The sequence below is a fragment of the Cornus florida genome, unplaced genomic scaffold, assembly GCF_030987335.1.
Source record: "Cornus florida cultivar Cherokee Brave unplaced genomic scaffold, ASM3098733v1 CherokeeBrave_3.0.0_Hap2_Chr03, whole genome shotgun sequence".
In the NCBI taxonomy this organism is placed as follows: Eukaryota; Viridiplantae; Streptophyta; class Magnoliopsida; order Cornales; family Cornaceae; genus Cornus; species Cornus florida.
In genome coordinates this window covers 14,117,719-14,133,267 of record NW_026775573.1, presented here as the reverse complement: position 1 = coordinate 14,133,267, position 15,549 = coordinate 14,117,719, and the positions used below count along the sequence as shown (strand labels likewise).

At 30.4% G+C, this 15,549-nt stretch overlaps 1 protein-coding gene across 1 annotated transcript; it reads right to left on the bottom strand.

Annotated features, from left to right (window-relative positions):
- Window positions 1–9,485: 9,485 nt before the first annotated feature.
- On the bottom strand, window positions 9,486–14,346 carry LOC132299587 (uncharacterized). Its single transcript, XM_059796303.1, has 8 exons — window positions 13,947–14,346; window positions 13,771–13,838; window positions 11,928–11,994; window positions 11,620–11,774; window positions 11,424–11,494; window positions 11,053–11,121; window positions 10,201–10,301; window positions 9,486–9,855 (listed from the first exon to the last, which is right to left on the bottom strand). The coding sequence occupies exons 1-8, from the start codon at window positions 14,214–14,216 to the stop codon at window positions 9,631–9,633; spliced, it is 1,026 nt and encodes a 341-aa protein (XP_059652286.1). The 5' UTR covers window positions 14,217–14,346; the 3' UTR covers window positions 9,486–9,630.
- Between the last annotated feature and the right edge of the window lie 1,203 nt (window positions 14,347–15,549).

Sequence of the window (15,549 nt, the reverse complement as noted above, 5' to 3'; positions counted from 1 at the left end):
AAGGTCAAGTCTCTCTCGGGTCCTCGTTTGGCTTTTGCACACTTGTTTGAGTGCATTAGTCCAGTTTGTACAAATTTGGCCTTCCAACAAGGAGGTCAGGAGTTTAAGTATCAGCGAAGACATGCGTGTGATATTATTTTACTAAAAAAAAAAAAAACAGAGTATTCTATCATTTTATATAATTAACTGAAAAAGATCAAATTGTTGTGGAATAATAAGGTAGAAACAGTAGAATAGGAGTCTTGTGGTATTATGCCATACATAGGATATATTCTAGATTTTTTGTTCAGGATGTGAAAAGCCTATATAAAGGCAATTTGACATGGACCAAATATTTAAAACCATTGTTATTACAATTTAAGGATTAATTCATTATCATGTTGAAAATACCCTCTTACCATATTATGAAATACTGCAAATTTATTAGTGAACAATTAAGAAATATTAGCCGATCTTTTCTTTCTCACATTTCCTTCTAAAACTGAAAGATTTAGAATGAGAAACAGGTTCGACTGGCTTTCTCAATTTTTTTGGAAATTTTTTTTACTAACTCTTAATGGCTAGTTAATTTGTAAATTTTTCCTCTAAATCTATTAAAAATTTTAATTGGCCCCCAATATTTTTAATACATATTATTGACCAGCCAATTTTTTTGAAAATTCTATTAATAGCCTCTAAATATTAATTAATTTATAGATTTTGTCCCTAAGATTAATTTAAAATTTCAATTGGCCCAAATCTTTTTCAAAACACATATATATTGACCCAAAATAAAGAGTTTGAAAATAAATTTAATTTTGTGTCTCTTTGAAATTTAAATATTTTTCAACTTGCATATTTTTAACTATACTTTTAAAAACTCAAATATTATGAAACAAAAATTTAAGCTCATTATTATTATAGTTGTTATCTCAACACATTGTTTTTTTATTCATATATACAAGAACAATATCTAAAATATTAATTCAAGAGCGGTAAAAAAGGAATAAAATAATTAATGTTCCATCACATTTGGTAAGAATGCATGAAGCATTTTTTGTCAAATATTTTTGTAAAATGATATTTATAAGAAAAATATCTAAAATTATATAACAATATTTATTGGCAAGTTTTACGAATAAAGAAGATAAATTAAAGTATTGTGAGACTCTCAATAACAATAATAATATCATCTATATACTTTTAGTTATTACTTTCTAAATAACAAATTTTATAACTATTTGTATCTTATTTAATAACTCAATAATAATCTTTTTGATTTTTTTTTTTTTTTTGGTTAAAAATTGAGTTAAAATTCATTATGTTGTTGAATTGTGGAATGTACTTAATTTTCTTCTTTAAAAAATTAAAACAATTGATAAAGAAAATTTGATTTTCTAACTATACTTATTTCTTTACATTTCTTCTCTATAATTTTCTTCTAACATCAATTTTTTTTTTTTTGTCCAAGTAGTATTTTTTTTTTTTTTTTAAATTTTATCAAGATATATATATATTATGACGAGTATTTAAAAATAAATTATATCCCCCAATCTTAAATTTTTGACTCTGCCCCTGACTAGCTTCTTGCTTGATGATTGAAACACGAGTCCTAAGTGGGATCATGGGTAGGCGGGTGAAGCATACCGCGATAAAGGCTTAGAATCAGATTCTATAGTGATGTCTTTCCCTCAGTCCGAAGAAGAGGCGACTTCATCGGAACACAGTCTTGTTTTCAATTCCACCAGATCTTGTTCATACGCCCAATAACATTTTCGATTCCACAAAATATTGCTTTACATTTATGGTTTACATATCATCTAAATATGTTATCTCTGCGAAATAGAGTAAATAAAACATGATAGTAAATTTTTATTTATTTATTTATTTTTATTTTTGACAAAACAAAACAAGAGCCGAGGGAGGTTTGGAGAAGATCCAATAACACCCTAAATTATGTATTTTGAAGAAGACAAGACAATTAATGTTTCAGTTTAGGCGGATTGATATATCTATATATAACTATAGGAATAGTAAAGATAAGAGATGTAAGAAAAGATAAGAGATGTGAGAGGGAAGATGATAATTTTTGCTAGTTAGTAACAATGTAGAGTACATCCAAACAAGGTGCCAAGGGTGGCTTTTGTCCAAAGAAGGTGCAAGTCCTAGAGCTGGATGAGCTCTGAATTTTTACATTTTTCTTTACATCAAAACTTTAATTTACTTTATGGTTTGCAATCGCGATCACGGTATTTATTACAGTGTAACAAATTCGGACAAAATTAATATAAATATAAATTAACAAATCTTAAAACTCGATACGACAAACCATGATGTACTTAAAGTTTATATCCTTTATTTCAACTTTTTTCTGTACAACAAATATACCTTTATTTTAACAGGTTTGATTCTATAAATATATAATATAAATAATACATAGTAGCTACTTCCTATACAAATTTATGTGCTGATGCAAATTCCCTGCTTAGTATTGTTTTGATGATACCTTTTGTATAGACTGGTTTGCAAAAATGATTGTAATATTGCAGATTTATGCTTTGCAAATATCATAATGGTAGTCTTTAATCTCGTGTAAAAATCGAGAAAAACAGTGGATGTAAAATAAAGAAATATATATTTTACTACCTATTTTAAAAAAATTTCAAAATGAGAGTAAATTGTTTAGTCCAGGTTCAATTACTACCATCAGACATAAATCATAATGAGTTCATACTATATGTAAATAATAGGTGTTATAGAATTATTGCACCTATTTTGAGAATCGTAAATTTGATAAATAAATGATAAGCCACAAGGAAAAATAGAGACACCATGTAGACTTTTGACATTCCAAAAATCAAGAGGATGCTCTAAGACTGTAATTAACAAGGGTCAGTAAAATGATGTCAAAATTACGGTCATAAAAAATAAAAAACTACATATTTTTCATGTCTAAAGAGATTTTGAAAGCTAAATGAGGGAGATGAGATCGAAATGATGTTTGACATATGAGAAGAAAATTTTACCTTGTATAATTAAAACTAAATTTTCTTTTTCTGCTCCAAAAGAGTGATGAATTATGTACCTGAACCATACTTGCAAATTCCATTTTAGTGCATATTCTATATTTCTCATTGGGATGTAATGCAGTAATGTACATGTATAAATCTATTTCACCTAAATAATTCATATTTACCCCAAAATGATAATTTTTTTTATAAAAATATGTCATTCACACGTATAGTTAAATCTATATAGAAGAAAATAACAAAATAATACCTAAAACAATGAAACTGCTTAATCAAAACAGATATTACAAAATGATATCAAAATCAGTGAAACAAGGATAGTATTTATTATTTAAGCATAGCCCAAAGATGTTGCAAGAGACTTTGTAAATTATTTTATAGGCAGAAAAAAAAAAAAAAAGAAACCCCATATATGACTATAGTGGATTCACGGGATGTGATGGTTTGCATTTTATAAGTTTAATATAAGAAGGTTAAATTGGTAATATATATTTTGAGATAGCTAAGAAATGCATACACTTACACATATTTTAGCCCACAACTGAGCTAGATGTCGCAAAAATATTTTGGCATGGATGCCAAAAATGGAAAATGACATTAGTAAATTGTTATATGCTATGTTTGGTTAGAGGGAGGGATGGATGAGAGAGTGAATAAAATAACTTTTTTGTGTCTAGTTGGAGGGAAGGAAAAAAACGGAGGAAGCAAGGAGAGATGAAGGAATCCATCATTTCTTTGTATTTCAAGGAGAGATAAAGGAATCCATCATTTCTTTGTATTTTTCTAGTCCAAAATTGGGAGAAAGAAAGGAGTAACAATTAACAACAATATGTATTTTTCATTTCTAACCTTCCTATAAACTTGGAATGAATATTATTTTTTATTTATTTTAAATAATGAGGGTATATTGGTAAAAATATATATAAAAACTAATTTTTTCCTTTCTTCCTACCAAACAAAAGTAATCAATCCATCATTTCTACTCTCTATTCTATCAAACTAAACAAAAACTGAGGAAAACATCTTCCATTCTCTTTAGGGATGCGCCTCATTCATCACTTCTCTCTCTTTCATCTATTTCTTCATCCACAAATCATAATTTCAACACTCACTTTCCATTATTGAATGTCACTTTTATTTTAGGATCAAACAGTCATTTCAGTCTCATTGATATCATGAATGGAGTTTAGTTAGATACTCCCGCAGATGATGCCACGTGAATCAATTCACTATTCTGCGAATAATAGGCACCACCACCGCAGATGATGCCACGTGAATCAATTCACTATTCTGCGAATAATAGGTACCCGCAATGCTAAAAGTCATTTTCACATGTCAAATTTATATTTTGACAAGTGTTACAATGTCAAAATACTAAAATTTATCAATTTTGTTCCAATGGTGCATTTCATACAAAATACTATTTTTTTGACACAACCGCCATTCTTTTTCAACTATCATTCCCACCATTCATATTTGTATCAATAATATTAATATTAGGCACATTCCAAGTCAAGTTGTAAATATTAAAAAAAAACTAAAATTAAACATAATTAAAAAGAAGTAAAAATCTAAAATATCTGGTAAAAAAAAAATCAAAAATATATATATATATAAGTAGAAATTTATATATTTGATTATATTTTTATATAATATTTTTTTTTCTTTTTCGAAAATTTATATATATTATATATATATGTATATTATATATATTTGATTATATTATTATTAAAAATATATATATTTTTAGGGCAAATCATTTCAGCCTCCCCAATGGCCTCCATCTCTATTCTCGTTCTTAACTCTGAAATTGCCCCCCTCTCTCTCTCTCTCTCTCTCTCTCTGCACAACTGCAAACTACAAAATCAACAAGAATTAGAAGTTCACAACCCATATCTTTCAGTTTCCAATAAATTGAAAGATAAATTGAGCTTATTAATTTATTATTGCTTTTTTTGACTTTTTTAATTGATTGGATTATTTGGAGCACGAAAGTTGTCTTATATTTTATTATCTATAATAAATTGAGCTTATTAATTCAACAACAAATATATTATCAATAGTTTACAATTAACAACAAAATAAAAGTTATCAGTAGTAATTACCAGTTTCATTCCATATTCAAAAATAAAAATAAATATAAATAAAATTCCTTTTTTATTTCAACAAAATAAAGTATGCAAGAATTCATTTTTGGCATTTATTTTATATTCTACAGGGAAGCATATACTTCAGGATTGGCACTCAAGTAATGTATCTGCTTTCACTCTGTCACCTTCAGGAGCCGGTCCTTTCTTTTCTGTAAGCCCATCCCATATAGCAATTGCTATTTCTTTTACTACAATTGTCATAAGAAATAGCAAAGTTAAAAAGTAGCAACCCATATAGCATTGCATTGGATAAGCTATTTTTATGTCCACCTGCTATATTTTAAATTGACAGCCCCATTGGATATGCTCTTACAACCCACGAGGTTAAGTTTGAGGCCCTCATTGGATACAGCGTGGCTTTTGAATGCCATGTTTGAGTGTAGTTTTAAAAATATTCTATAATTTTATAGAATTAACTTACCAAGTTTATAGTGCTTTAGAATATGTTAGATAGTTTCTCTAGAATGTCATCAAGTTTTGTAGTGTTATGCAAATATATTGAATATTGATGTCTATATAAACACTATAAGGGCTTAGACTCTGAATTAATTCGCTGTCATGTTGAAACAATTCTTTTGTAAATTATTCCTGAATTTGTATGTGTGCACAAATTCCTTAAGCTATTCTAAAATGCTTTTCAAATCACCCCTTTATCGCATTTAGAAATGCAAAATTATAAATTTGTCATTTACTCTATTGCAAATTCATTTATTTAACATTCTTTAACTTGTATCAATACCGTCATTTTGATAACTAACAAAATTAAGTTAGTCATTTTAAAAAATTTCTATCCCACCTCGTCTTCTCTCTTTTCTCCTGCTCCCTTCTATGGGAGTGGGGAGGTAATGTTTCTCGTCTCCCACAGGCTAAATAAACTCGGCGTCTCATCATAAATATGTTCTGTGGGTGGTTTTTACGTCGTTTTTGTTTTTGTTTTGCTAGATCTGCTTCGGTTTGGCTTGCTTTTGGCCAGATTGAGTGGATCTGTGTTTCTTTCTCTGGCTAGATCTCTTATCTATGTCGGTTTTTTGTTGTCCCGACTATATCTCATATCTATGTCGGTTATTGTGGTCCCACATTTATGCGGGGTTGGGTGGTTTTTCTACCCGTCGGAGGCGCCTTGTGAACGCAGCTTTGGAACAATTGTCTTGCTGATGACTTGACCTTTGAGCTTTGGTGCTTGTCTCACGAGATGACTTCCGTTGTTCTTCTCAGTAAATTTGGAGCTTGATCTTCATTTTTCTTCTTTGTGCTTCAGGTTTTGTTTGCCTTGCCTTTGTTACATCTGTACTGTCCTTTGTAGATGTGTTATGTAAATGCCGTATGGCTATTCTCTTCTTGCCAAAAAAAAAAAAAACCTAAGAAAGAGAATGTAATCCTTGCACTGGATTACACTATAAAGAATGAATTAATACTCTAATTAACTTAGTTAAATGATGTCAAAAATACTGTCATAATAAATAAATAAAAAGTGCATATTTTATCGGAAAATAATTTTTTCGTAATAAATCTTCAATAGGGATATTAAATCAAAATGATAGTGTGACATATGTACTAAAAAATTTTTTTTAAAAAAAGTTAGATTTATGAAATTTTCTTTTAATTTACTTTAAAAAAAAAAAAAAAGCAGGGCCAAGTGGTCTAATCCAAGTCCAAGACTTAAAATGAACCAATTGTGTACAGTTCGGTTCTTAAGAATTGGTTAAGACCATGAACAGTTTTCACAGTGTCTCAACTCGAAAGCTCTTTCAATTCAATCTCTACTGTGTCAACAACTCCCACATTCACCATTATCGTTGGGTCAATTCTTGATGGGTCTTTTCGTTTTCGTTTGTTTTATCTCTCGTGTTTCTGTTAGTCTCCATTCTTCAACACAGAAGCCTCCTTTTCTACTGGACACCCATCACCTGAAAATCCTCTATCACCGTTTTACTCTACCAAGAGGGGCTGCTTTTTAATTCGTGGGGCCGAATTAATATGATGGGTCCATTTTTTTAATTTCAATAGAGGTTTTTTTATAAATTTTTAAAAATTTAAAGTATAAAATGCCAAAAAAAAAAATAGTGAGGGCGAATTATAATTTTAGTGGGAACATCTTCATAAATTCTTATACATTTGAACTAAAAAATAAAAATAAAAATAAAAAATAAAATAAAATAAAATTCAATTGGGGCGAATTATAATTTGAGTGGAAGCGTCTTCATAAATTCTAAAAAAACTGAGATATAAAATAAAAATATAAAAATTCCCCACTGGTCCTATGTTGGGTCCGTATCTGCATGCAAAGATCTCCGAACTCTCAAACAGGTCCACACTTCACTCTTAGTTTCAGCTCCCCACTTCAATTGTGTTAGATATATATATATGTGTGTTAGAGAAGGCAGGGGGCAACATTGTCTTTTAAGTTTGATGATATTTTGGATTAAAATAAATTAAAAAAATGAGGATAAAATCATCATTTATCACTTTTTTAACGGTAAAAGTAACGAAAAAGTAATTTAGGGTCTAAGTGATACTAATTTTCTAAAAATGTTTTAATATGATATTTGGTCAAAGTTGATAGGGTGCCAGTAAAATCAACCCAAAGTCCTTTATGGTCCATTATACTAATTTATGGAAGCAACATGGTGGTTCTTGATCTGGGCTCCCAAAAAAAATAGTAAAATTTTGAGATCAAGGCAATGTAGTAAAATTGAAACCATATAAATACAGAGAAGATTAGCATGGCCCGAATGACACATATACAAAGAAGATTAGCATTGCCCGGAATGACACAAACAAATCGAGAAATGGTCCAAATAAATTATAAAAAAATTAATTAGTAATTTTTTTTTTTATTTAATCCCAAACCCGAACTAAATCCTACCCCTGGATCAACAGCATATGAAAAAGAAAAGAAAAGAAGGTGCAATGGATTCCAAAGACGATGAATGGGTGTAAAGGGGATAGCTTTGTTCCTAGAAACCCAGTACCCAATAAAAATGGATTTATATTTGATGATATATATAGTACTAGTTTTTAACATTGTGCAAGAATTAAAGAAAAACAATGAAAATAATATAAAAAATAATAAACATTTTATTAGTATGTCCCAAATGCAAAATGAGAGTAAATTGTTTAGTCCAACACTCTGTTATTGCCTCGCATGTCAACCGAACTAGTGATCCCTTAATACCATCAAACATAAATCATAATCAAAATTCCTGTTCTGTAAAATAATAGGCATCATGATGTTACAACCCATGACCCCAACGTTAAGTCTCAGCTCCTCAGCCTCCTCATGTGGCATTTGCATACATGTTCGAGTGTATTTAAATTTTAGAATATTTTATAATTTTATGGAATTAATTTAGAAGTTTAAATTGTTGATAGAGTAGATGCTTGTGTTCTCTAGAATGTTATAGTCTTATAGAGTAGTGTGGTATTATGCAATACATGGGATATTATAGATTTTCTGTTTAGCATGTGAGAAGCTAGTCTATATAAACGGGCTTGGACTTAGGAGTAAATATTTTTGTTAGACTGTTCAACTTATGATTTGGCAATTTATTTCTAAAATTTCACTCTTTTCACAAATTTCTTAAATTATTGTGAAATGTTTTTCAAATCACCTCTTTATCTTACTTTGTAATACTGCAAATCACTTATTTCCTATTTATTGATTGTTAATACATGTACTCGCATACATTTCTACCCCATTTAGTCTATAAAAGTTTTTAATTTTATAATATTTAATATGTAAGTTAAAATTTCAAACTGATTATGATACCCAAATATCAAAATAAAATAAAATAAAAAAATAAATTCTTTTGTATCATTTTATATTTATATTTCAATCGGATTAGTAAGAAATAAATTATCTATTTGTATCTGATAATCTACCCAACTATTAAGTCCTACAGTGAATTTTTACATTTTTTTTTTTTTATATCCTCTATTTTAACTTTTTCTCTACCATAACTGTATCTTTATTTTAACTGGTTGATTATGTTATTTTATATCCTCTATTTCAGCTTTTTCATGGTCCTTCATTTTAACTGGTTTGATTCTATAAATATATGAACATAAATAATACAAATTTACGTGCTTCTGCCTAATTTTGTTTCGATGATACCTGTTTTGTAAATCCGATTGTAATATTGCACATTTATGCTTTGCAAGTATCATAATGGTAGTCTACAGTCAATATAAAATAAAAAATAAATATTTTACTACCTATGTCAAAAAATTGCAAAATGAGAGTAAATTGTTTAGTCAAAGATTCAATTGCTGCCTCACTGTAGACCTTACCTTGAATACCATCAAACAGTGTGTAAAATAATAGGCGTTATATAATTCAGTAACAACTATTTTAAGAATTATAAATTTGTATTTAATTAATTTGACTCACTAAAATTAACTCCGTTAAATTAATTAGGTTTGTACTACAATTTATAAACAAATTACTAATTTATGGAAGCAGCAGAGTAGTTCTAAAAAACTACTAGGGCTGATAAAACAAGAGCGAACGCACTGGCAGCATCCCCAGAACTCCTTGAAGCCGTTGTGGAGATTGCGGAACTCCCAGAAGAGATATTCAAAGGTACCCAGTCACAGCTGACGGAATAGTGCCCTGACGCATTCCATGGATTCCCATCAACTGGATACCAAAATGCGGCCGAAAACTTGCTTGTTTGACCAATGTTGAATTGAACATCCTGATATCACCGAATTGAAGCATGTTCAAAAGAAGAAAATTAGAGAGTTGGAATTGATGCATTTTCTCTTCTCATTGATTTCGTATTTATATGCTTATACAAAGTTTTTCTTAAAGCTGTATTAATCATGGACCCTATTTTCATGCGATCTCCATTTATGCGATTTCCTTTGTTCGGGCCTGCTCGACATTTATGGGTCTCCTCCGATGGACTTTTGACTGCGTTGGGCTTCTAGTCTAGTCATTCTTGTGAACACGTGGCGTACTATGAATGGTGGGAGAATTTCCCTCCACAACATTGCAGATATTTATGTTTTGTTAAACTCAATAGCAGAGAAGATTGAACCTGTTGAAGATGATCCATGGTTCTCAAGGGTCTTGAAAATTCAAAATAGTATGTTCCATTTTGACCAGACGATCCATAAGGAGACTCTCCCTCCACAAAACCTGCCAGTCAAGGATGCCAAAGCAAGCCTCATCATATAGATTACAACAGTACACTCACAAGGTTAGCTGAAAGAATGAAACGAAAAGGCGGAAGGAAAAAAATCGACGCATGTAAGTGTCTCCAGGTGTGTTAAGATTCCGTTACAGAAAAATAAATATTAAAATTTAACCAAAATAAATTATTCATCAATTTTCAGAGAGTTATTTTATATGTCTCGCTTGATGGACTTGAGCTTGATGGACTTGACCTTAACCTTTACCTCGACGTAGATCTTTGTCAAATATCGATAAAGTAAAAATAAAAAAATATTTTACCTCAAAACAAAATATACTTTTTAAAAATAATATTTTATGACGAAACAAATAAAGCCTGCATAACAGAGAAAAGTTCAAAAAGGATGAGATTGTCTTTCAACCAAAATTCTCATTCTCTTCAATAAAAAGATACAGCGCTCAGTGGACTATATACATATTACAATTTGACATGTACTGTCAGCCTGTCCCCATGAAGCAGTCAATCAAAAACAAAAAGGAGCTGTTTTTTTCAAAAAAAATTGTTATAAAAAAAATTATAATTATAAAAGCAAGATTCAAGTTGATCTAAAACATGACGATGGTGAGATTTCTAATATATATATATATATATATATATATATATATATATATTTTAACATTATTTTCCATAGCCAAACACGGGTTTGGGTGAAATTGAATCAGAACGTTGAATGGGAAACCAAGCAAGGAGAGTTACCTGAAAGCATTGTCAAACTGCTATGCCACCACACACCCATCCAGTTATTCTGTGCACTAGAATCATTTCCTAAAAAGTGAAAATAGTCGCACATTTAACAAATAGCAATGAAACTTCAGAACAAATAGAAGAAGAGACTGCCACCACTAATCATCATCAGCACAACCTAAAATTGCAGATTACATACATAACTAAATTTCATAAGAACAGAGAGACATATATATGCTCATAAGGAAATAACTACAGATTTTCTACTCGTTCTCTACCGATAGCAACCCTCGTTTGTACGGAATTGGAGACCCTATAATTAGGTAAGAAAATAGACAGAAAGACCACATTGAGAAGTATAACAATTTTCACTTTAGAAATACCTGAAGGACTCATCCCGTCAAGGTATCGACAATGAGGATTCCAAGCATACAAATCAACCAAATGACCGAACCTGTCGATGAGATTCAAGATATACATAGTCACACACATACATAAATGTCAGTAGAATCAATTTTAGCCAAATTATAATGCAATTTTTGCCACAGAATCTAACAAGAAAAGACCCACCAAACTTACCTGTCACCTCCATTCCCATCTCCGTTGTCAATTGGATTGCCACCATATAAACGACCAGGAATAGCATTTCCAAGGGAGAAGTGCATGATGTCAACTTCAAAGCCATGGCAGCTTTTACTGGTGCATGAATTTGGCATTTCTGTACACCCACCCATCTTGTGCAACAAAACCATTCTCAGTTTTTTTTTATATTTTTTTATTATTATAATTATTTTATAATATACCAAAGAAAATGTGGAAATGATTAATACAACAATGTAAACAAATAGATACTACAAAGAATCATTCAGTGAGTCAAAGAAGCTTACACTATAATACGAGGCATTCTCACCAACTTGAAACATCAGAGCAACAGATGGGCATTTGGTATCGTTGCTGCATTGCTCAAAACACACACACATTTCAACTTAGCAAGAGTGTTTGGATTGTGGTTTTAGTGAGGAAAAGAAGAGGACAATGGAAATCTTCTTCGCTTATTTTTGTTACTATAAAAGAATAGGGAGGAAAAGAAAATGAAGAAAGCAATGGAGAAAAATCTAATTCTGGTTCCCAACAGTTACCCAGAAACTTCTATTTCAACTTCAAAACAAGTGAAGGAAAAAAGAAGAGGAAATCGCTTTCCTTTTCTTCTTCTCTCTTACTAAATTAACGAACCAAAGAGAGCCTGATTATCCACCTGATCGACTAAGAAATTGAAGAAAGTGTGAAAACATAGAATTTCTTAACAACAGTTTCAATGTCAAATAGTCTTCATTTCCAAATTTCTCTCCATCCCACTTGATGAAAAAAATGAACACACACAAGATTTGACAGCATTTCTACAACCATATCAATCACATCCAAATCACAATTGATCCTAAAATCAACATTACTTTCATGAAAAAATATAGGGCTAAGTGCAGAAAACATAGTAAAGCATGTTTACAATGCATATCACATCTCTCACGTGTAAGAAACACTCCTAAAGTTTTAATTGGTGCGAATAGATTCCTCTAACAAATTTAAACCCTAAATTGACTAAATTACCCTTACTGAACCATTTTATAAAATATAAAAAAAATAATAATTTTATAAAATGACCGAAAAGGACACTATTGGAGATGTCCCTCTCGTGCAAAAAACGCCTCTAAAGTTTCAATCTGGTACAAATATGTCTCTCGACAAATTTAAACTTTAATTAAGGTGACTAAATTACCTTTACTGAACCATTTTATAATAGATATAAAAATAAATAATTTTTTAAAATGACCGAAAATGACACTATTGGAAGACGCCGACAACGAACAAGTAAAGATAAAAAATATAAATAAAAGTATAAAAAAAAAGTAAAGATAAAAATAGAAAATAAAAAACAAAAATACAATGCAAACTAAATAAAACAAAATTTTTCCAAACTCCAAAACCAATGCACACTCATATTGGAAATTTTTTTATTTTATTATTATTTTGTTTAACCGTGTTGGTACAAAAAATAAATAAATAAAGAAAAAAAGAGTAAAAAAGAGTAACTGGAATTTAAAAAAATTCAAATTCTTGTTCTACAAATTCTCAAAATTTTTTTAAAAAAATGTTTAAAGATTTATATAGAAGAAAAAGTTTAATATATATATATATAAGGTAATGTGCACATAACACCCTTATATTATGAAATTAATAGCATATATACCCCCTTGAGCATTTTCGGAAGAGTAAAAGGGCAAAACGAATATTACAACACTAATTTATGTCAGATGAGGTATTTTTGCACAATGTGAAAAGATTATGAGTATTTTTTGCACACTTTTTCAAATATGAGAATACTTTAGGGTGTTTTTTATACTTGTCCCAAAAATATATTGCAGTACTAAAATTAATTTCATCCAACATGCAATCAAAGTACCAAATTATCTCAATTAGTGACTTGATGAAAGAACAATGAGATGAAATCAACAAACAACCACCGCTACAAAGCCTTTTCCTAACTAAGGTATGCTACATGAAGTGTTTCTATTCAGCTAACGATGAGATGAAATCAAATTCTCTAATTGAAAGAAAAAAATCTCAAAATCTAACTCGGGAACAAATCCAGACATAATTTGAATCATCAAATCAACATCTTAAAAGCAAAATTTCTTTAAAATAAGTTTCAAAAACAAAAAACCCTTCACCAACCCTTTTGAGTATGCATAGTCCCCATCAACTTGTAACATGAAATACACATCCTTCCCATCATGCAATGCCTACAAATTCACAATCAAAATCAAAATACACAATACTAATAGTGAACCACAAAATATACATGTGTGTGTGTGTGTGTGTGTCTGTGCGTTTGTGTATAGAAAACGTACCTTAACACTCATATTTCCACCTTTATACTCGTGTTCCTTATCTGGCTCGAGAGCAGGGAGGAGAGAGAACTCGAAACCCTCAACGTCTCTCCAATCATCGGCGTGCCCATCGACCGTGATGAGTCCAGGTTTGAACTCGGCAACGACTTGGGTCTCCGGGTGCGACTCACAGCTCCGCTCGCCGGACTCATGGTGCGAGTTCACGAGTCCAATAGGCGTTGACCCGATGATCCAAAACGCGACCACCAAGAACCGGAGGAGGAGACGCATTGTTGGCGGAGTGAAACGACGGCGTTCTCGAGGAAAGGGTTTGTGTGGTTGTGGTGTTTAGAGCTTAAAAGGAGAGATTATGACCATGAACGACGACTGGCATTAATTAGTACAAGTGAACGACGAAGACGTCTCTCTCTTTTGAATTTTCGTTTTTATCGTTATGACTTATAAGTTATAACCAAGTGTGTGTGTGTGTTTTTTTTTTTTTTTTTTTTTTAACACTAAAGAATATGGGGATTTAATTATTTCTTTTTATATTCTAAATTTACATTTTTTTGTAGGGAAAAATGAATTCTGAAGCCTCCGAATTGTTTTAAGATATGCATTATTGGTTCAGGGGTCAATTGAAAAATAAATAAATAAATTTGAACTATTATTTTTTTAAAACTATTCATACTGCTAAATTTTGTCTCTTTGAATTATTAAAACCATGCAATTCAATAATTCACCAATTCTTGTTTAGTTATGGACTTTTGAAAGACATTATGCAGATTTGTACGCGTGTCTATTAAAACTTTTTGTTACATAGGATTACACGTGTATTTGTATATATTCACACGGTTAATTTAAAATTCTACTAAGTTCATACGTATATTGATATGTATTCAAACTGTTAACTTAAAATTCTACGTTACGTAGGCTCTCACACATGTATCTGTATGTGTAGACTCACACGCGTATCTGTATGTGTATTCACGAATCATACCGTTAAACTCTACATTACGTAGGCTCACATGTATATCTGTATGTATTTATACTATTGATTTAAAATTATGTTATATAAACTCATACGTGTATCTATATGTATTTATACAGTTGACTTAAACATTTGTGTGTGTATATATATATATATATATATATATATATATATATATATATATATATATTCTTTCTGCATTTTTTCTATTTTATTTTATAATATTGTTCAAAACTTAGGCTGATAAAAAAATAAAAAATAAAAAAGAAAAAATGCTACAAGAAATGTGGCAATAATAGTAAATAAATTCTTCTACTTCTATAAATCATAGAAGTATAACGATAAAGTTATGGGGGGCTCTGCGTAGTGTTATGCCTCAATTTACCAACATTTTATTTTTAAAATTCATGGCTCTATGTTTTTTTTTAAACCTGGCAAGGAGGTAGGATGGGTGAGTCGAACCTGGTTTCCACTTGACTCAGAAGAGTGCCTCTTGCCACTAGGCTACTATCACAAAGGGGACCTGTTCTACAATCCAGATGAAACAGTGAATGTGATAAAGGTATATATGGATCGAAAGTTAATCCCACTTAATAACTTAAACTTTTGAGTTCGATCGCGAAGCACCTGACC